The 22,586-nt window shown below is 53.5% G+C and overlaps 1 protein-coding gene across 1 annotated transcript in view; it reads right to left on the bottom strand.

The window, feature by feature from the left end:
- The window catches only part of DKK3 (dickkopf Wnt signaling pathway inhibitor 3), a 46,434-nt gene that overhangs the window by 1,835 nt on the left and 22,013 nt on the right, over positions 1 to 22,586 (bottom strand). Inside the window, exons 4-6 of the mRNA XM_040456862.1 lie at positions 3,020 to 3,112; positions 1,752 to 1,896; positions 658 to 814 (exon numbers count right to left, since the gene is read on the bottom strand). Of these exons, the coding sequence (XP_040312796.1) occupies positions 658 to 814; positions 1,752 to 1,896; positions 3,020 to 3,112 (395 nt within the window). The remainder of the gene's footprint in view (positions 1 to 657; positions 815 to 1,751; positions 1,897 to 3,019; positions 3,113 to 22,586) is intronic.

Genomic DNA, 22,586 nt, shown 5'->3' with positions numbered 1-22,586 from the left:
ACTCTCTGGGGCAGGCCCTGAGGACTTGGGGGCCCGACAGTTCATGGCAATGTGTCACCCCTCTCAGCCCCCTGCCCATCTGGGCCTCGTGGTGGGAACAATTCCTGACGGCGGGGCAGAGCCTGTCATATCACGACACAGGGCCAGGGAGTTCTGTCTGCCCGGCCACCCTGGGTTCTGCTGGAGGGAAGGTTGAGAGTGACTGCACAGAGGCCACACCTCTCCTTCACGGTTTCTCGGCAGCTTATGACACCATCAATGGTGCCCTCCAATTTGGTGGCCCACTCTCTAGTTTCCCTTCTACCTCTGTGCCTTCTCAGTCATCTCTGCCAGCAACTTCTCAGCTTGTCCTTCACAGTGATGGTCCTAGGTGGGAGCTCTTCTGCCTCTACACCATGTCCCTTGGTCACCTATTCATGATGAGGCTTCAACCACCGTGTGGATGAGCTCCGCATCTGTATCCCTGGCCACACCTTCTCCCGAGCCCCAGAACGATAGATCTGACTGCTATCAGAAGCTCCATCCAGATGACCCAAGGACACCTCAAATTAAACCTACCCTGAACTAAATCCACATCACCCCTCTGCTCCTGAGATCCTACTGGGTGGCATCTCATCTGCTCTCAACCTCTAACAGGGAGGACAGGTGGGGCCTCACCTGTGGGGTTGGCAGAGAAGGCCACTGGCACACGGACATCGGTCCAGAGCTCCATCAGGCTCTAACTCCCAGGTGATGAGGTCCAGAAGCCGGCTGGCGGGGTCATGGCACAGCTCACCCTCCACGGGCAGGGGTGTGCACACAGGAAACAAGAGACCTAGGGCCAGGGGAAAGTCACCCCTGTGTGCCCAGCACCAAGCAGGCAGGTACCACAGAAGGAAGCAGAGAAATGGGGTAGAGCCCCAACTTTCCAGCCCCTCAACCTCGAAGTGGAGGTTAAAATTAAAGAGGTGAAATGAGAAGAAACAAAATGGCAGAATGGGCTGTGGAGGGAATGAGTCTGGAAGGCTGGAGCAGTTAGAGAGGACTGCCTGGAGAGGGGGGGCTTGTGCTCGGTTTTGAGGCCAAAGGTCTGGAGAAATAAAGAGTGTAAGAAAGGCCCTCAAGGCTGGGACACAGCAGCAACAGAGGCCTGGGGTTGGGTGTGGCCTGGGGGAAGCCTTGGAAGGGAAACGGAGGAGTCTGAGGAGACAGAACAGAGCAACCACAGCTGCCAGAGGAGCCACACGGAGCGCCGACCTGGAGGAAAATGGCTGGGACAGAAGGTACCAGGCGGGCTGGGAGCTGCAGAGGCTGAGCTGGGGAGGCAGCTGAAGGAGACATTTTCAGAAACACTGCAGGAGGGAAGAGCCTGAGCGACCTCACCCACGAGGGCCAGTGAAAATGGAAGACAGGACTAGAACGGGGACATCCTCAGAGGATAGGACAGGGCCAGGTGCTACCTTCAGGGCCTGGGAAATGAGGTGGAGAGTAGGGAGGGCTTGTTCCTCCTGCCCTGGGCTCATGCATCCTGAAGGGATTTAACTTTTCTAGGTGTCAACAGGAGACACAGACAGAAGACCTGGTGGTCCGCTCCAGGTGGGGGCCTGCCTCAGGCCAGGCTGTGGGGCTGGGATGCACCCTGAGTGTTTGGGAGCCTGCCAAGGAGGTGGGACCCTGCAAAGGTGTGTCTGGCACAGATGGGGCCCCAGGAAGACCAGGATGGTGGAGCTTGGGACAGGGCTTGCCCCGTACCCAGTGGAGAGCCCACCCACCTCTCTGGAAGGCACAGCACAGCCCAGGCTGGCAGTCCCTCTGGTTGTCACAGATGGTCCCGTTGCCGCCTCTGGTGGCTGCCTTGGTGCAGTGACCCCAGACGCACAGCTGGTCTCCACAGCACTCACTGTCCCGGGTGCAGAGCTGCGGGCAAACAACAGCATGCTGGCTCACGTACTGTCACTGTCCCCAGCCCTGAAAATGCCACACGTGGGTTAACCACATGCTCCCATTATACAGAGGAGGCAACTGAGGTCTGAGGCTTGGGGGGCTTTTAGCGGAAGTTAAGGGAGCAGAGACGGGAGAACACTGGAAAGATGGCACCTGGGGTGAGTCACGTATCTGGAGTATTTCCTATGTAGCTTGAGATTTTGCAAAGGACATAGTGTGTCCCCCACAGACTTGTGCCTTGCCTCCTTTTTATTAGGCGCCTAGGTCAGGAAGGAATGTGGCTTATGGCCCACAGCTGCAGGCAGCAGCCTGATTCGACAGCTGACTAAATCCAGGCCCAAGCCCGGAAGGCCATCTGGATGGGGAGGGCGTGGGGGTGCCACAGTGTGGAGCTGCACGCGGGACTGACAAGCACGGAGCACACCGGGGCCCCACAGTCACACTTGGAGGTGGCAGGCTGGAGGGACACCTGCAGCTGCCTGACCACAGCTGGCACCAGATGGGGGAGGAAGAAGCCCTCTATTTTCCAAACTTGTTATCATGCTGTGTTATTACTGCCTCGGTAATGAAAAAGGACAAGAAAAGTCAATGAGCCCATATGGCTTTGTCCAAAACATCTGTTGGGTGGAGGGAGTCCCCGCTTCCCTGGCTTCGTGCTTCTCTGTGGAATCTCTATCAGGGAAGTCCTCTGGCTTCTTCCGGCCCTCCCTCCGCCCTCTCTGGGCAGATGGGGAGAAAGATCTGGAGGGTGGAGGGTGGGGGGGTGGGGGCTGCAATAGTGTCACTGGCGGCATCTACGGGGATGGGTCTACCCCGGGGGAATGACAGGTACCCGGTCCCCGCCTTCCCTCCCTCCTCTGTCACCCATGAGATCATGCGGCAAGTGAGGGTGGTGGCAGGTCTGCAGATGGCCTCCTTGTCACTCCAGGAGTCAGCCCCATTGGGCCGCATGGAGAGGCTCTTCCAAGCACGGACATGGTTAAAAGCCCCACAGAAGACTTCCGGGAAGGCTTCTCCCCCAGGTCTCCTTCTCTGGGACCCAGCCCAGCCCCCAAGATCCGGTGCTGCAGCCGCAGACGCCTCTGGGCACACTCACCGTCTGCTGGTCCCGGCAAGGCTGGCAGGTATACTCGAAGCTAGCAAACTGGCAATACCTGGCGGGCCCGCAGTCCTCGTCAATGATGCACTCCTGGGGAGGGGGAGGGGGTGGCTTCATCAGCGGAAGGCAGAGCAGCAAACCCGCAGTGTCCCATTTTATCCCAGCACGCCCCCCCCCCCCAGGCTCAGGGTTCTCCAGACTCCCCCTCACTCCACGGCCATGTGGACTCCTGCTCCTCAGTATCCACACCCTCCAGGCCGGGCGGGGCCCTCGCCCACACAGGGCGCCTGGGCCTCTGCCCTCCAGGACGCCGACCCAATTCACACAATGGCATCTGTGTGCAGCCCCCGCCTCACATACCCAGGGCGGGGAGCACGGAGACTCGGGGCCATCTCCAAGCAGAGCAGATGGATTTAATAAAAGAGCTAATGAGTTCCAGCCCCAGGCGGCTGCACAGGAGGGGCTGGAGCCCAGACTGCTGACCATGAAGGAAAGGGCCGCAGAGGGTTCCCGTGGCCCCCCTCCTCAGAGTCCCGGGTCTGGGGCTGCCAGGCAAGGGCAGTTGCTAGCTTCCAAAGGAAGGAGGAGGGCGGCTGGCATGGGCCCTGCAGCCCAGCTGGCTGGAGAAGCGGGGGAGAGAGGGAGGCCGTGGGAGCGGGCTGGTCGGGAAGAGTCCCCTTACACCAAACCAGCCACGCCGTCTGGGGCCCCGTGGCCTCTCTGCACCTCCGTTTCTAGGTCAGAGGCAGGGGAAAGTCATCTCTACCTGCTGTCGGGTGGAGCCATGAGGTGGATCAGGGGGCATGGAGCACCCCTGGGGCTGGCACCCTGCCGGGTCCTCCTAGTAGGGCTTCCTCCCGGCCTCCCCGTGGCAAGTGGGGCAGCTCTGCAAGAGGGGTCCTTGCTCTCAAAAGGAGGGGTCAATATTTGTCCTGTTCCATACCAGCAACCCTAAAATGCCAGCATGTCACCATCGTGGTTTTTACAGGTGAGAAAACAGGCTCAGAAAGGGGCAGAGGGCTGCCTCAGCGCAGGGTTGGGTCATGGGCTGTGCCCCCAATCTGTCTGAACCCCAGAGCCTGTCACGGCCTGAGAAGTCCACGGCGCTGTAAGTAAGCTATAAGACCACCACCCGCTCCTAGACACGTTCGGCTCAGCCAGAAGCATCCAGGTCCAGGCACTGCTTCCAAAGCAGAGAAGCAAGAGAATGGGGTGGGAGAGAAGAAAGGAGAGCCAACAGGCAGGGAGTAGTTTCTCTGAATCTGGCCATGTCTTGAGGCACTGGGATGTAAACACGAATATGAAAAAGTCCTTACCCTCAAGAACTTCTAACTCCATTGAAAACAACCCCCCGCCCCCCCCCCAAAACTAACCGAAAAGGAGACAAAAGACACAGACAACTTACGAAAACAAAAACCCTTCTGCCTCTTCACACAGAAAAAGATGTTCAACCTCACACTTGAAAAAATGTGACTTAAAAGAGCAGGATACCATGTTTTCACTTAGAATGGACCCAATTAAAAAGGCTGATGGTATCTGTGGTAGGCAGAGAAATACCCCTTCCCCAAACGTCCGACTCCTTGGAACCTGGGACGCGTCACATTACAAGGCAGGGGGAAATTAAGGACACAGGTGGAATTCAGGTTGCTAGTCAGCTGACCTGATGGTAAGGAGAGACTCCTGGTTATCCAGGTGTGCTCAATGCCATAAGGGGCTTTGAAAATGGAGAGGTGGGGGGGGCAGAAGAAGGGTCAGTGTCAGAGTGATTCCACGTGAGAAAGACTCCAGACTTCACTGGTTTTGAAGATGGAAGAGGGCTATGGGCTAAGGATCTATCTCTCCTAGAGCCTCCAGAAGGATCTCAGTCCTGCTGATACTCTTAAGATTTCAGCCCAGTGAGTCTCGAGTGGGACTCCTGATCTCCAGAACCATAAGATGATCAATTTATATTGTTGTAAAACCACCAAATTTATGGTTGTTACAGCAGCGATAGGAAACATTATAATATCCCATGTTGGTAGGGATTTGAGAAAATTGGCGTTGCCAGATGCTTTGGGGGTAATTAAAACTGAGCTGGATGTTTTTTGCAGGCAATTCATCAGTTTCTATAAAAAAATTTAAATGTGTATCTCCCGACCTCATAATTTCTCTTCCAGATGATTATCCTCAGAAACACTTGTCCATGTGGACAAATATCAGAGCACAGGGATTTATTTTTTAAAGGGTTTATTTGTTTTTGAGAGAGAGGGAGAGTGCAAGCAGAGGAGGGGCAGAGAGGGAGGGGGACAGAGGGTCTGAAGCAGGCTCTGTGCTTACAGCAGTGAGCTTGATGAGGGGCATGAAATCACAAACATGAGATCATGACCTGAGGTGAAGTCAGAGGCTCAACCGACTGATCCTCCCAGGTGCCCCAGGGATTTTATTTTTTTTAAGTAGCCTTCTTTCTCAGGGCAGAGCCCAATGTGGGGCTTGAACTCATGACCATGAGATCAAGACCTGAGATCAAGAATCAGATGCTTACTTGACTGAACTATCCAGGCGTCCTGGAATACAGGAATGTTTAAGGCTATACTGTTATTTTATTGTAATCCAGAAATAATGTGAAAGCCCAATGAGAGGGAACCAATTAAATGATCGTGTATGCGGTCACTTCTTAGGGAAATGCCAGAGGGCGGACATTACAAAGAATGCGGTAGCACTGTTTACAATGGCTCAAGAAATAAAAAGAGCAAATGGAGGACCTGCAGAATTTCACTTGTGTGAAGCAGAATAACTATGTGCGATCCATGCCTGTGTCCAGCACGGTGCCTGGCGTATAGAGGGCACGCGATAGTTAAGCGTGGAATGGATGAAACCCCTTGACTGTTACTGTGGCAATCAGGCCAACAAAATGCCGATCATTAGCAAGGATTTGGGAACCAAAGCAAAAAACATACACATTCCATTAATCTGGCTTCCCATTTCCCAAGAATCCTGCAGACTTGGAATTTTCCTCTATATAAGCTTCCTCTTCCAGATCTTTAATTTAAAAAATATGTACAGGCAAACCATAAGAGACTCTTAAAAACTGGGAATAAACTGAGGGTTGATAGGGGGTGGGAGGGAGAGGAAAGTGGGTGATGGGCATTGAGGAGGGCACCTGTTGGGATGAGCACTGGGTGTTGTATGCAAACCAATTTGACAATAAATTTCATATTAAAAAAAAATGTATATATGAACTACAACCTTACTAGCACCAATCCCTGGGAGGCACTGCTATTTACCAATCTCCATCAGGAGGGGTGCACATGTATCCTTTGGAATATCTTCCTTACCCTAATGACAAAGCATTCCCTGCAAAGCCACAGCAAAGTAACTCATTTTCTTCCAGATATGAAAATATTTTTGGCACGGAACATTGCCAAACACTTCTGAAAAGCCTCAATACACTAAACCTACAGGTTTCCTTTGCTGACATGTTTTTGCTAACTACCAGAGAGCTCTGGTAAGTTAGTTCAGCATGACTTCCCCTGGAGAAAGCCGGGTGCTTTTGTTCTAATAATCCGGCAGCTTGTTGGTTGTGGGTATGTCCTCTCAGCAGCCCTGGCGACTATTCTTTAAGAACTGTGATCATCCTGGAAACCCTGGAACTCCAAGGTGTGAAGAAATCATAAAGGCCAAAAAAGCACAAACTTCGAATCCTGGTTTTTTTCACTGAGTACCTGTGTGACCTTGGGATATTAATTCAACCTCTTTTGAAAATGAGGGTGATAACAGGACCCACTTCACAGGGCTGCTGTGTTGAGTTAGTGCTCTGTAAATGGTGGCCATAGCAACACAAAGCTGGACAGCCCATGCCCATCTGATGCCTTATCCCCATGGAGCACTAGCCCCCCTGCCAGGGGACCAGCTTGTCAGAAGGAAAGTCTAAACAGGGGCTGCTGTCTCTACCAGCAACTCTCTGTTTCTATCCCTGGAAACACTTGAGGATTTCGCTATCTAGTCCTGACTTATCTCTATCCAGAGAGTGTCAGATCCACGGGCAGTGACCTGTACACCCAATAGGAGTAAAGTTCGTGGAGCAGAGTGGCTTCTCCTTGTATGAAGATCAGGCTTTCCCTAGAAGGTTGTTGTTAGGATGTCCTTGGAACCACAGTAGAGGGGACGGCCATCTTGCCAGCGCAACCCAACCAAAAGCCCCTAGTAGCTGCCAGAACGAATTGGAGGTCAACCAATCACCGAGCGACAGCACGACCTGATGCGAAAAAAAGGCCCACCCGGACCTAAACCCGGAACCGCTGCAGCTTAAAAACCCCACCCTGCCACACCTGGGGGCGACTTCCCTGACTCCTCTCTCTCTCTCTCTCTCTCTCCCTGAGTCACGGAACCTCGCCCGAGACCTTAGTTCCCAAATAAAGCCTTTGACTGCTAAAATTTTTTAGCCTCTGACTCTTATCTTTACCCTGCCTTATGCCTGATCCTAACAGTTGTTAGTTTAAGTGTCTCCACTAAAGACTCCTTAACTGCAGGAGGCAAGGTCCCAACTATCCTGGGAACAGGTCAGGTCCTCCCATCTTAAACAAAACTGAGTAGATGGGAGGTAGGGAGTGTGGTGGACATGGGTTGGTGCCTCCTAAGTAGAGCCAAGTCTGGAGCTGAGAAATCCAGGATTTTACTACTTTAAAATTTTTCTTCTTTTGTTATGTTTATTTATTTTAGAGAGAGAGAATCAGAGTGTGAGCAGGGGAGGGGCAGAGAGAGAGGGAGACACAGAATCTGAAGAAGGCTCCAGGCTCTGAGCTGTCAGCACAGAGCCCGACGTGGAGCTTGAACCCATGGACCGTGAGATCATGACCTGAGCTGAAGTCGGACGCTTAACCAACTAAGCCACCCAAGCACCCCTATTCTTTCTTAATGCTTCAAAAAAAAAAAATAAAAAATTATTTTTTTGAGATAGAGCGGGCAAGCAGGGGAGGGGCAGAGAGAGAGGGAGAGAATCCCAAGCAGGCTCCACACTGCCAGTCCAGAGCCTGAAGCGGGCTCGAACCCACAAACCATGAGATCGTGACCTGAGCCGGAATCATGAGTCTAATGCTTTAACCAACTGAGCCACTCAGGCATCCGCAGGATTTCATTCTCTTTAGTAGTTCCAGCTCCTCTTCCCTGTCCACATGTGGGCCAATGTCTTAAGGGGGCCTCGGAACCCAGCTAGGTGCAGGATGGCTGAGGAGGTGAGTTCTGAAGGCTTGGCTGCTTCCCTATCTAAAGGGCCGGGGAGGTTCTGGGCTTGGGGTACCTCTTGGACCATTAGGACCAGAAGAGGGAACCCATGCTACACCAAGGCAAAACTAAAGACACACAGCAGTGTAGACTGTCGGGGTCACCTGAGTGCCACAGAGCAGCTGGGATGAGATGTTACAGAGTGTCCTTCAGAGCCGTCAACAGCCCTGGCACAAGAGGCCCACCGGTGCCTGCCACTCGGCACAAACTCTCTTTAAGCCCCTCAACAGGGTCTTATTACCCCCACTTCACAGACCAAGAAGCTGAGGTTTAAGGTGGTGGATCCGCCCAGTCACCCAGCTCAGACGTGAAGTCAGGAGTTCAACCCTCCAGGCAGGCTCTTTCCACCTCCTAGGAAGATCACCATTTTTCTCCTTCATCAGCCTCACCAGTGTCCTGTCCCTCAGTCACAGCTCAGCAGAGCCTGCCAGGGACACACCTCCCCAGTGACAGAAGACAGGAACTCAGGGCCAAGGCCATGGCCCCTGGGCATCTGGGTCTCGGGTCGCTAGTGTCCCGGCTTTGGGGCTCCTCTCCAGGCCTGGCCACTCCCTGTCTGTGCCGCTCCTCCCTCCAACTGACAAACAGCCTAGAGGCTGGCCGTCAGGACAGAAGCCGTTCCGAGGATCTGGTCTGTGCAGTCTGGAGGAGGACGGAGCTATATTTAGAAAGCTCTGGCCAGAGGCCCCGCAGGGCTCAGTTCAGATGCTGCGGGAGGTGGGGCAGGCGGGGAGCACACCAGAGATCTGGCAGGATGCCGGGCCTGGAAACAGCCCCGGTGCGTCGACACGATCATGAAATAGTGGAAAATGGCAAAGGTGCTGTTCTGCGTCTTTGATTTTGCGTTCAGCGTTTATCAGAGGAGAGTGGCTCTGAGGAGGCAGAAGCCCAGAGCAGTGGGGAGAAAAGAGCACAGCAGCCTTGTCAGGCTTTCCTCAGCACACTGCAAGGCGAGCGGCATGTGGCTTCTCTGTGGCCCTTGTGCTACCGCGCTGGGCTTTCCCACCCTGGCCAGGGGCACTGCCCACTCTCCTTGGGAGCCCCAGACTGTCTCGTTCTCGCGACCAGGGCCATCCACGGTGTCTGCTCCAGCCCAAGGCCTAACTCCTTCCCCGGGAAGGAGTGAGGACACACGGAATGGAGGCCCAGGGGTCCTCCACCGACAGAAACTTGCTCATCCCCAGAGCTTTGTGCGCCACGGCTGGAGGGGAGAGGATGGCGGTGGACGCTCGGAGAGCACCTACTATGTGCCAGCACTCACTTGAGCCTCAGTGGGTTCCCCGGTCCTCGCAGCACCCTGTGAGGTCAGCGCCCATGACGTACCCCCCAGCATGGGCTTGGCTGCCATTCACGAAAAGGATACGGGAAGAATGAACAGATGAACTCTTTCTCAACCTCCATTCTGCAGGGAAGGAAATTGAGGCTCAGAGCCCAAATGGCCTTTGAAAACCCAAGATAATGTAAACCCAAGTTTGTCAGATCTTCCCACGCAAGCCAAAGTTCACTCTTCCCACCGCACCTGCTGCCTCCAAATGCCCAGCGTGGGTTGAATTGTATGCCCTGTAGTTCATACGCCGAAGTCCTAACCCCAGTACCCCGGGGATCCTATTTGGAAATAAGATTATTACAGATGAGTTACTGAAGATGAGGTTATTAGGGTGGACGTGGTGTCCTTATAAAAGGGAAGTTTGGACACAGAGACACATGGAGGAAAGCTGATATGAGACAGTAGACGGCCATCCACAAGCAAGGAGAGAGGCCTAGACCTGTCCTTCCCTCACAGCTCTCAGAAGGAATGGGCTCAACACCTCGACCTGGGACTCCCAGCCTCCAGAACTGGAAGAGAATACATCTGAGTCACCCAGGCTGAGGTGCTTTGTTCCCTTAGGAATCCAACACAAGCCCCTGCCCCCAGCAAGCTACGGCCATATCTTCCCCATCTTGGAGATTCCACCGCATTCAGCCTCTGTCCTGAGTGTCAGCATTTCCCTGGGGGAAGGTGACAGAGAGGAGGCCAGTGGGGAGGCACTGGCATATTCTGAAGGCTGTCGAACCTCAGGGACCAGAGCATGGTTTCCTGGCTGAGCCCCACCCCCCATCAACCAGAAAGTTCTAGGCTCTGGCACCCCAGGCCCAACTTGTTACTTGAGGTTTGGGTGAGTGGTCTTTTCCTGGCCCTGAGCATGGGGTTCTAGGCCCTGAAAGCTCCCAGGATGACAGATGGTATGGTCTGTGCGATAAACTGATGACCCACCTGCATGTGGAGCTATTGTCTGAGCTCTGGCCCTCCTGAACAGAGATGCTCCTGTGGAGCAGAGCAGACCATGGGGAACAGTCGTCCTGATCCGCCCAGGACTGGGGGCTGCCAACACCAGAAGGTCAGGGGCATACAGGAGAGCCGTCCCTGTGTGGAGTGCACGCTCCCACACTCCCCTCTCCAGCCCCATCCCTGCACTCGCCACGCTGCTGGCTTACTCATTTCCCCACGCCCTCATGGCCACCCGGTGCCAAGAGTACCTGGGGTGGCATGAGGGGCAGACAGGTTTGGCGCCCATGCCTGGGCTTGACTATGGGTTCACTTACAAGCTGGGTGATCTTGGGCAAATTACTGAGCCTCTCTGTGCCTTGGTTCGCTTATCTGTAAATTGTGAATCTCGTGAGGTTGTCATGCAGATTAAAAGAGATGACAGGTGGGGCGCCTGGGTGGCTCAGTTGGTTGAGTGTCTGACTTCGGCTCAGGTCACGATCTCATGGTTCATGAGTTCGAGCCCTGTGTCAGGCTCTGTGCTGACAGCTCAGAGCCTGGAGTCTGCTTTGGCTTCTGTGTCTCCCTCTCTCTCTGCCCCTCTCCCACTCATGCTCTGCCTCTCAAAAATAAATAAGTGTTTAAAAAAAAATTTTTTTTAAGAGATGACAGGTACACCTGCTTAGAACAGTGCCCAGGCCCCAGGACGTAACCCCCCCCCGGGGCGCACCTCCATCTGCAAGGCTTAACTCACAGCGGGAGCTTAAAGGTGGCCATGAAAAGGCTTGAACAACCTTCGAAGCTTCAGTTTGAGCCGGTGCATTCTGTCCCATTAATGGAATGCCTCTCCTAACTGCAAAGGCCCAGAATATCAGGTCAAGCCAGGGCTCGTCATCCATCACCATAAGACCACCTCCTGTTTCACCCTGGAGCCCAACCCAGTGCTCTATGGAGAATAGATCAAACCCTGGGAGCAGGCAGGCAGGGGGCCCTGACGCTGCCTCTGCAGGACAGCAGGTCCCCAAGGCTGGGCCCTGGTGCAAGATCAGGAGAGGTGCCGTGAGAAATCAGCAAGAAGCTTCCCTTCAAGCTCTACGAGATTGCCAAATCAGGCTTTCCTGCCCCGTGGGTCTTTATTTGACCTTAAAACCAGTCCAGTCACAGGAACCTGTAAACCACACATGGGTCTCGAACACAGCAGGGCACCCCCAGCCTCTCCTGGACCCTGCCCTGGAAACTTTCAGCCAGCTCAGGACAGGTAGGGGGCCCCAAACCTCACCAAGAGTTCTGGCCTGACCCACGAAGCAGAGATCACCCTGTGGAAAAACCCAGGCAGGAGCCAGGAGCCGATGCCAGCCATTCTTTTCCTGAAGTTCCAACGTGTGCAGAAGCGTGGGTCTCCTGGGGCCATTCCCCCAATTCTTCCTTCCCCAAGTCACACAGCCCATGAAACAGGAGCCTGCACCCCACAGTTGGGCGGGCACACCACCTGTGGAGAACACCTGCTCCCAACCCTTTAGTGCCACGGATGGTTCCGGAAACAGTCCTGCAGTTCTCGTTCTCCTCCTGCCCCTTCCCCCAGCACATGCAGCCCCCTGACCCTGGGCCCTCTGGCAGCCTCCTCGCTGCTCCAGCCGCCCAGGGAGCCTTCACACCCACCGGTGGTCTTCAGGGCTGGAGACGGGGTGTTCCAGACAAAAGCCTTTCCTCCACCCGGGGCCCTGTCGTGCTGCCAGCCGAGGGAGACGGCCAGCCTCACACTCAGAACTTCCCAGCACATTCTTTAGGCCTGAGTGAGGTTTCCCCTGTCAAAGTCACGCCCGTATTTAATTCCAAAGGAAATTCCTTCCTGTGCCCGAGCTCTCCCTAACCAACTGAGCACCGTCGCCCCACCAACGTTAGAAACCGTGCGGGGAGCCCTCTCCACACCCCACACCATTCCTGGGGTCTTGGGGTCTGCACCGTCCCCACCCCCGCAGACAGTGGGGTGGGACCCCTGGGCCTCGCCTGGGTCTGACCTTTGCCAGACACATCTAGGACACAGTCGGCACTCTACACGCAGAAGGTGCCTCCTGCTCAAGTCATCAGGAGCCTGCCAGGAACTCCGGGTCCCAAAGCACCAACAACGTCGCAGCAGCCAGACTGCAGCACCCCCCAGGTCCCCCAGTATGAGGAAAGGACCCAGTCCCACCGACCACCACTGTCTCCTTGCTTGGACCCGCGTGAGACCCCTTAGTTTTGGGGCCTCGCAGTGGTAGGACCGCCAGATTTAGCAAATTAAAATACAGGATGAATCTGAAATCCGTATTTCGGATATGTGGAGAATAGTTTTGTACAGCAGGCCCCAAATATTGCATGGGACAGACTTAGACTAAAAGTTACTTTCGTGTTAGACATCTTGTGTTTCATCTGCCAAATCTATCAGCTCAGCAGGAGTGTTTCTTGGAGGAGAGACAGTGAGATTGACCTTGGGCAGAAGGAGGATGAAAAAGGAGGGACCAGTGGCCACAGAAAAGGGTGGCCTCAAAGATACCCATGAGGATGAGCCAGCAAGGACATCGGGGAGCCCCCTCTTGATGCTGGGCCGTCAGCTGGGAGCAGAGGACCACCGGGAGTCTGGCCCGTCCATCAGGGGCTGTGCGTGCAGGCACAGCTTCTGGACTTCTCATGTTTCCTGTACACCAGAGTTGTCCTACACCCTAGATGCTGACTCATGTAATTTCCACAACAATCCGCTGAGAGAGGTACTTTTATTATTTCTGTTTTATAGATAAGGAAACAAAGGCACAGAAAGCTCAAGACACTTGCCCAAAGCCGCACAGCTTGTGAGCAGCAAGGTTGGAATGTGAACCTAGACCTGCTGGCTCCTAGCTAGGTCAGACAAGGAATGGGAGCCAGGATCCAGAAGCCTGTGGGGCCTTGCCCTTCCCAGCCAGCCCTGCCCTCCACCCGTGAGCATTTCCTTCCAGGGTAAGAAGATCCCCAACAGAAGAGGGGGGCACAATCCCTGGTACCAGGAAAGGCACAAATCGTGCAAGTGAACCCCAACTTTCCTAGCTGCTCTGTCTCTCCCATCCACTGGGGGATACAGCCCACCCCCCCCCCCCTTGTGCTTTCCAATCACAGGGGGCGCCACTGCGCCCTCCTCTCAGGGAAGCAGAGGCGGGGCTAGGCTGGGCCCCATCGTCAGTAGCCCCTCCCTGTCCCGCTATTTCTGTTGAGGACCCACAGGCCTGTGGTGGCTGCAGCCCCAGTGCCCCGTTCCGGCTGAAGTCCCACAGGGGACTCTAGGAGAAATGCTTCCAGTAACGGGCAGAGAGCCAGGTTCTTGCCAGGTTCCCAGGAACTGAATCCGGACTGGATCCCAGGAGGAGACGCTGAGTGCCAGAGAGAGACAAAGCAGGCTTCATTCCTTCCAGCTCCTGCCCCGAGAGGTCTCTATCCCTGCCCCGCTCCTTCTAGGGCCTGGAAATTGGGAGAGAGGGGCTCCCACTCAGACTCATACACAAAAGTGAGGCCGCCTCGCCGACAAGGGAGGGCTTGATGGCCCTCACAGAGGGCCCTACCCACCTACTGAGGTCACACCTCATTCCCGGCACCATTCTTGTAGCGAAGAGGCTGGCTGCCAGCCTCTCCCCCAGGCTCCTGCTGCAGCCCGAATTATCTTCCTAAAATACAAACCTGATTTCGTACATCCCCAATCACAGTGGTTCGGAAAGCCCCAGCAGAGCCCTCGAGAAAGCAGACGAGCGACTAATTCAATCAACACCTAACAGAAGGAGACAAGCTGCCCTCCAGGCCTGGGAACGGCCAGACTGCATCTGTGACACTAGCATAATAAAATGATGTGACAAGGGGGCAGTGAGTAAAAACACAGGTGTGTCCCCCAGTGACCTGGGAGGGGGCGCCCGGGGTTCAGGCGGTGGGGTCTCTCACTCTGGCTGCAGCAGGCAGTGCCTGGAACCTGTGAACTGCCCTCCATAACACTGTCTTCCCATGGCTTGAATTCTTATCCGGCAACCTTCAGACAGCCAACCTGGCTCCCCAGGACCTCGGCACCAGATAGGGGGTGTCCTGGATGGGGTCTCAACGTTTCTGCCACTGCAAAGAGGCGCTCCTCACTTGCGCAAATTAACAACCTTGCTCTTTGGTTTACGCATCAGTGAGGTTGAGACATAGTTGGCAAGAGGGCCAAGAATGTCCAGTCTCTGGATGTACAGGGCTCAAGGGTCCTGGATTCTAGTAAATTCACCAAGGTTGTGAGTCCCCACAAGACCTTCACCCTAAGGACACTCTACCTTGCAACTCACTGTCTTTCTACCTTCCCTGCCAACCATAACCTGCAGTCTAAACTCTGCATGGCATACAGAGCCTGTAACAGTTCCCAGTCTGCTTTCCTGTCGGATTTCCTCACCACCCCCCTAAGATCCAATCTTAGTTCCAACTTCTAGAATGCCCTCACTGATTCATCTTTAAGAAGCAGCACAAGTGTGCCCTCCTCAATGAAGCCCCTCCCTGACTCTCCCCACCGGGAAGCTCCTTGGTACCCCCCTAGCCCTCTATCCACCCCAGTAGAAGTTGGGTGAAGAGAGGAAGGCATTTAGGCTCAAAGAACCAACGGAAGTTTGTAAGACTTGTCCAGACTCCCAGTGCAAAAGCCTGGATTCAGGTTGTAGGGGGAGCTTTTCTCTCTGTTGGGTTGGCCAACATGACCCCTGGCTGCCTGGTCATTGGTGTCACTAGGCAACCCAAGCTGGGAAATGCCTCAGTCCCCAAAACCCCCTGAGACCTTTACTTGAGTCACTGGCATCTTCTCACCCAGAGCACTTATAGAGTCTTTGGGCCGAGCAATTGTTTGCAGAAATGAGAAGTAGGAGAAACTGAAAGAGCAGCAGACCCACTACCAAATCATCCCATCCTCACCCTGAGAGAGCACAGAGGCTCTAGGGATTCACTTAAACTGAAGGTGGAGGGGGTGACACTGTGTGAGCTTCAAGGCTGGGTCCTACGAAGCCAAGCAGCTTCTGCTCAGCTCTCTCCCTATTCAGATGGCCTCTGGGCCAAGCCTCCATGTAGGGAGGAAGCTCAGGCTTCATGGAGAGGCCGGCAGCACCAGCTAGGGTCCCAGCTGACAGCTGGCAGCTGAATGCAAAGAGCCCCGAGAGGATTCTGGCCTTAGCCACTGAGTCACCCCTAGCTTCAAGTCTGAGCTCCCAGAGTGTGGAGCAGAGATGACCCATTCCCACCGCACCTTTTCCAAATCCCTGACCCCTCGTTGTGAGCATAACAAATATTGTTGTACAGCACTGGGGGGTGGGGGGCAGACAACTAGAGCAGTGCTTCCCAAAGCTGCCGGTGCTTATGCTGGGCCCTCTCCCCTGCGGCAACCTCAGGCAGCCATTTAGAGCGAGGCAGCCAATTCCACATCCCTCTGCTTACTCGCCTTAGAGCCTGGTGGCTGATGTCAGGAATCTTTGATCTCCACTTTGGCCCTCTCTGGCCGTGACCACGGTACAGCCTCTGTGGCCCTTGGCTTCCCTCCAGGCCAAGCAGCTTTGATGCGGTTTTCCTTGGCTGGATGGCTCCACTCACTGTTTCAAAGTCCACCAAAGCTAGCATTTCTATGAATTCAAGTGATTTTCAGAAAATACCAATCCCTGTTGATGTTGAGTCTCTGGGGTTGGCGGCTGGGGGTGCCTCCTGTGGTCCTGATTGGTCTCTGAGGAAGAGGCCACCCCTCAATCCTAGTCATGACCCCACGGTGCTGGAAGAGAGATCCATGGAGGATCTTTGTGCCTTCTGTTTTTTGTTTTTTTGTTTTTTTTTAATTAATTCATTTATTTTGAAAGAGAGAGCATGGGCAGGGGAGGGCAGAGAGGGAGGGAGAGTGAGAATCCCAAGCAGGCTCCACACGGTCAATGTGCAGAGCCCAACATGGGGCTCAACCTCACAAACTGTGAGGTCATGATTTGAGCCAAAATCAAGAGTCGGAAACTTAACCGACTGAGCCACCCAGGCGCCCCTGTGCTTTCTGTCTTTTGAAATAAATGTTCTGGGCAATGAACGGCAGGTGTCACAAGCAACGTCTGGGGAGCGACGGCAGGCCCTTCAGGCTCCTTGGCTACGGGTCAGGGGTCTGGAAGGAGAAGCGGCATTGTGAGCAGTCCTCCTTGGCGGGGGAGAGGGATGGGGGTTGCCGCAGGCAGGTTTCCTAGGAGACGGCTCCAGGAAGCCGTGACAGGAATGTCTACGGGAAGGCAGGTTTTTGGCATCAGTCTGAAGGGTCGATGCTGCCTGACCCCTCCCGGGCCTCTCATCTTCAAATTCCGCTGCTTCAGGCAAATCTCTACCGCCCTCCTCTTCCTCCTTTTCCAGTTGTGAACAGACGTAGCTGTCTGGCTCACATCTTCATCCACATCCCGCATCCCTTCGCCTCTAGTCCTGCCGGGCCTCGGCCGCTCGTTGTGACACATGCAGCCAGAGCCAGAGCTCCCCTTGGTGCTGGCATCTGCCCCAGACAAATAGCTCTCAGCCTTGGAGGGCAGCAGTGCCGTTCCCTTGGCAGTGGTGTCCTGGGCCTTCACACTGCTGTGACTAGAGGCCACAGCAGTGCCTCGGGAGCAGATCAGGATGATGCTCCCATGTGACCGTGGCAGGCGGGAGCCAGTCAGGGCCTTGTGGGGTAGCCGGGATTTTGTGTCCTCACCCTCAGACATCTTATACAGCTTCTGATGAAATCACCTTGCTTCAAACAAAGCAAGTAATAGGCTAACGCTCAGTCACATCCAGGTCGTCTACTGGCGCTCACTAACCCGGGTATTGTCCATGTGACTGGTTGTGTGATCATTCATTCACACAATGGGGGGAAGGATAATAATGCAGGAAATGAAGAGTAGGAATAGGGCAGGTTTCAGGGGTAGGGGGCAAATATCTGCTAGGTTTTTCAGTAATTACCAAAAGCTAGCTGGGTTCTGAGAGTGTTCCTTCTGCTTAGTCATATCTTGGTTACGCTCACCACCCTGCCTCCATCGTTGGGGATGGATAGAGTCTCACAGTATTTACTCGGTTGGTATCTTGTTTACTCTTTTTATGAGTCAGTGAGCTGACTCAGCCTAACCCAATCCCTTCGTAACGATTTTCCTTTGCCTTGGGAAGGAATAGATGTGTCCCATTCCTTCTTACTCTTAGCCGTGGGAAATGGTGCCTATACGAGATCCGGTTTCTCAGAGGCTGGTGTTCTCAGACTCGGTCCCTAAGCACATACACTGGAGAGAACCGCGGGTGGTGGAGACCAGAGCACCTTCTCTTCTCGTCCATCCCAAAGGCATGGGGCTGGAGTCGTCAGTGGAGCGAGTGGGGTCTTCTCTGAGGGACAAAAGGCTCCGGGGCTGTGCCGAGATCCCCCTGACACACAGAACGTCTCCAGCAGGCTGTCTTTTCGGTATCCTCGGGCTGAGCCATCAATGAGCAGGCCCCCAAGGGAGCCAGAGGTCAGGAGATACTTCAGGAGGCAGTTGACCCTGCCGAGCCACGACAAAGGTCTCTGGCCTCCCCACACGGAGGCTGACCTCTGCTGGAGTCCCGAGCGGCTCCCCATCTGGGCCACACAGGCGTCAAACAGCAGATCTGGGGAGCACCTGGGCACACCTACATACGAGATGGACCCCAATCCCAGCATTTTTAAGAGCCCCGCAATGTTGGTGACCAGCATTTGTTCAAACTTCAGTTTCCTGCGGATGGATCTTCATAGTCCTTAGGATTCAGACCACCTGGATGGAGGCCGGCACTACTCTGGGCCTCAGGGCTTAGTCCTGTCTACGATGGTGGGGATTCCACTCCAGAAAATGCAACAGATGGATCCCTTTCAGTAACCTCTCCACCTAACAGGCTGTGTCTAAATCCGAATGACTCAGAGGCCCCGGTGTGACTGGCCACTGGCCTTTTTCAAAATAGGGGGTCTTAAGCTTTTTTGTGCCATGGACTCCTATGGCAGCTAAATGAAGCCCATGGACCCCCAATCAGAATAAGGCTTGGTGAATAAAGGAAAACGCACAAGACTACAAAGGAAAGTGATTGCACTGAAATACAATTAGCAAAGTATTTTGAGATACAGTGTGTCACGAGTTTCTTTACTAACACACTCAGTAAGTGAGAGCTACTGGCAGGCCTGATGATGACCTTAATTTCTAAATAGTGGTGACTGTAGATGCTGTTGCAAAGCATCTGCAGCAACAGGAAGAGAATTTAAAATTGGTATTGGTCACAAAGGCACTGCTAATAACACTGTGCTTTGTTGCCTACACTCAAGATTGAGGGAAGCACCACTTTGATTTCGAAGTCCGTGAAGACAAGTGTGTATTTTTTTCCCCCAACAGTTCTATCCAGGTTAAGAAGGTGATCCTCATGCATATCCAAGGTTAAAAATAAAAAGCACAGCTTTTAGTGCCTCAAATTTCAGGCCCTGTTTTAAAAACACATCTCAAAAGAATCCCTTCAAGTTGTTTTTTTTTTTTTAAATAGGAAAAAAAAAAAAAGAAAATTGAAAGCAGCATGAAACAAACACAAAGTTGTTTCCCCCGTGCAGAAAAAGTCACTTCCCCCGCCCTCTGCCAGGCCGCTGGGTGGGGGAATCAGCCTGGCATTCATCCTGGGCCTTGAATGAGCTTCCAAACCCCAAGTCCTGGCCCCTTTCCTACCCTTAGCAATTATCCTCTCTTCTCCCGACACTACCCACAAAGTTCTACCACAGTGAGGGCTAAAAAGGGGCTTGTGGAATTGTTAAGCCTTCCAAGTTGAACCACTTATGTTAATGAGCCTGGAAAAGGCCTTAATATGTTTCAGGTGTGGAAAACACATGCTCTAGCCTCCTTCTGCTCACGAGGGGCCACGTCTTCTTGTGCTTCCCTGTGGTGGGATGGCGGGGTCGGGGGAAAGCTGTGGCTGCATGCAGTGGTCTATGCAAGGTGGTGTGGGCACACCCAGCTTTCCTGCGCCCGACACCCCGAGGTGCCGGCGCCGAGAAGTCCAGCCACACGGAGCTGAGACCCAGGCCCCGTGCTCTGGAAGGATCCGCTCCCCCCAGGGTAAGCTCCCCAGGTCTGCTTCCTTCCTCAGTCCTCCTTGCTGGGCGAGCCTGGGTAAGTCACCTAACATCACTGGGCCACAGCTTCCTCACCTGCAAAATGAGAATGGGGAAACCTAACGGACTACGTCGCCAGGAAGATGAAAGGTGGTGAGCGTGGCCACCTATCACGGCATGCGCCCCACATTCCGTTGCTGTCAGAGGCCTCCCATCCGGCCCTTCTGGAAGGTGGTGTCGTCCAGAAGGAGCCTTGGCTTTGAAGTAAAACACTTATTTCCAAATCCCAGCTCTGCCACCTCCATGCTGGGTGGCCTTGGCTGGTCACCCTGTGCTTCCTGGTCTTTAACAGGGAGCCAGCACCCCGTTTAAGGCGGGTTTGGTAAGAGTTAAGGAAAAGAGCGTCTATGAAATGGTCACACACCGCCTGGCACATAGTAGGTGCTCAGTGAATATTCTTTTTCCTTTCATCTTCTCAATCTTAGCAAAGCGCTCGCGGGGAGGGGAGCAGCTCTGCCAGGCAGGCACTGAGTGGGACTACTGGCCTCTCTGCTGCCGGGTGTGTGTTTTCTCCGGGGAAGGAGGTCCCTGTACATATTGTCGGGAGAAACACAGGGCCTGTAAGCAATGGGAAAAACAAAAGGGTGCTGGGTGGGGAAACTTGTGCATGTGGGAATAAGCCTACGTCCCGCGGCTTCCAGGACTTGAAAAGGATGGAGTCTGCTGGCCTCCACGCACCTCTAGCCTCCCAGGCACCCAAGGGCCTGGGGCTCAGGCCTTCCTCTGTCTTCCAGCCAGGACATTTTCCGTGCTGACCATACTCGCGAGGCAGTGGGCTCTTACTGCCCTTTGTGCCTGCTCCGTCTTCAGGGAGGCCTTGAATCATGAGACTATGGAAAATTCGGGCTGTTTCCCTGTGGCTGGACTTTCCACATCACATCATTGAGATTTGTCACTGGCCAACTTCAGATACGTGGGCATGCCACCCACTTAAAATGCTTTTCTCCAGCGGTTTAGCATGTTCCTCTTTGGTGGCAGCTGGTCTCTCACCGACCAGTGGTGAGAACAGAAGAAAGTGGGTGAGAGATTCCATGGTTTCCTGAACAACTCTCCTCTGCTCTCCTCTCTGGGTGACCCCAAGGGGTTCCGCCATCCTCAGGAGGGAAAGATTCCAGCATTCACTGCTACGGAGTTGCCCTTTGGGGAGTTTGGTTTTTCATTCTGGGTGTTTAGGGAGGCAGGAAGTGTTTAATGACTCAATGTAAATGACAGGAATGTGGGGCGCCTGGGTGGCTCAGTCAGCTAAGCTTCCGACTTTGACTCAGGTCATGATCTCACGGTTCGTGGGTTGGAGCCCCGCGTCAGGCTGTGTGCTGACAGCTCAGAGCCTGGAGACTGCTTCAGATCCTGCGTCTCCCTCTCTCTGCCCCTCCCCTGCTCACATTCTGTCTCTCTTTCTCTCTCTCGAAAATAAACATTAAAAAAAACAAAACAAAATAAAATCAGATAAATGATAGGAATGTAATGAGAGGTGGAGAGATGAGAACCTCTTCAAGCACCTGAAATCACGGCTGCAAACTTGCACGACTTTCTCTATCAGAAATAGATTTATCGAAAAGCCCACAATTTATGCCCAGGTTCACAGCCTGATTCTACCACTCAGTCAACTGTCTACCACTTCAAGAACTTAACTTCTCTACACTCAGATGTCCTCTGCTGTGAAAGAATACTGACTTCTCAGGATGGTAAAGGATTAGAAGAAAATAAAACCTGTAAAAACCCCTAGTGCACAGCCCGACCAACACGAGGCGTTCAGTAATGTAGACAAATGAACGAAAGCTAACAAACACAGAGGGGGTCATCTTTCTTGTCATCTGCCTATTTGTAGCTCTTCGCTGAACTTTATCTTCAAGGATTTCTGCTCCTGCTTATATTCCCCAAGTTATTCCTTGGTCATACAGTCCTCATTAAATCTGTGCACTCAACTACTAAGTGCCTACCTCTGGTCAACACAGAGGTGAACGTGACAAAGTCCCTCCCTTCCCAGTGATGAAGGGAGCCTAAGGCCAGCTGAAGGCAAAGCACATGCTGGCAAACACCCCCACATGTGTGACATCCATCGGGCACTCCAAAGGAAAGGAGTACCCAGGGAACAGTTCACTGATCGAGATCACAGTCATGCAGGACAGCGGTCTCCATCAGTTTACATATGTCTTAGTAAATTACCAGACAAAGGCACTCTTATCAACAGCCTAATCTCCAGACACCTCTAGGCTCAGTTTCCTGGCGCCCCCACCTCACCTTCCCCTCCATAGTGATGTGGGGAACAAAGAAGGAAATGGTAGGTAAAATTAAATTTCTTCCTGACCTGCAGCCCTTTGACAAATACTTGAGGCAAATACAGAGTATAACATTTCTCCAGGAACTCCCTACCGTCTTAATGTTAATGCCTTGCTACAGAGAAACAGCCTTATCTTGACAAGAGCAAGGCCTCTCATATCTTATAAGTTTTCTTTAGCATATGCAAGTCCTTCTAGATGCCTCCCCTTGGCCTTTACCTCCCCCAACTCCGTGAATATAACCTCTCACTCTTCACAACCCCAGTGCAGCTCTTTCTGCCCATGGGTCCTGTCCCGTGCTTTAATAAAATCACCTTTTTGCACCAAAGACATCTCAAGAATTCTTTCTTGGCCGTTGGCTCTGGCCCCCCAGCACCACTCCAAAACCCCATCACCAGGGCTCATGGTCTTCTAGACCCTTCTCCCTGCTGCCACTTTATGAACTTCTGATTTTCTCCCTGGGCCTGAGAAGACCCTTCCCCATCGGTCTTCATCATCTTTCTCAGCATTAGGCAGACTGTCGTCTCTGTTACTAATCTTTGGAGATGTGGCACCCAGAAACCTGCTTCCTCAACAGGAAACTCCAGGTCCACAATGTATTAAAAACCTAACTGGACAATAAAGTCCCAACTCCATGATTTG

The sequence above is a fragment of the Herpailurus yagouaroundi genome, unplaced genomic scaffold, assembly GCF_014898765.1.
Source record: "Herpailurus yagouaroundi ecotype Mexico unplaced genomic scaffold, PumYag 218, whole genome shotgun sequence".
Lineage (NCBI taxonomy): Eukaryota > Metazoa > Chordata > Mammalia > Carnivora > Felidae > Herpailurus > Herpailurus yagouaroundi.
This window is presented reverse-complemented; position numbering and strand designations above follow the sequence as displayed.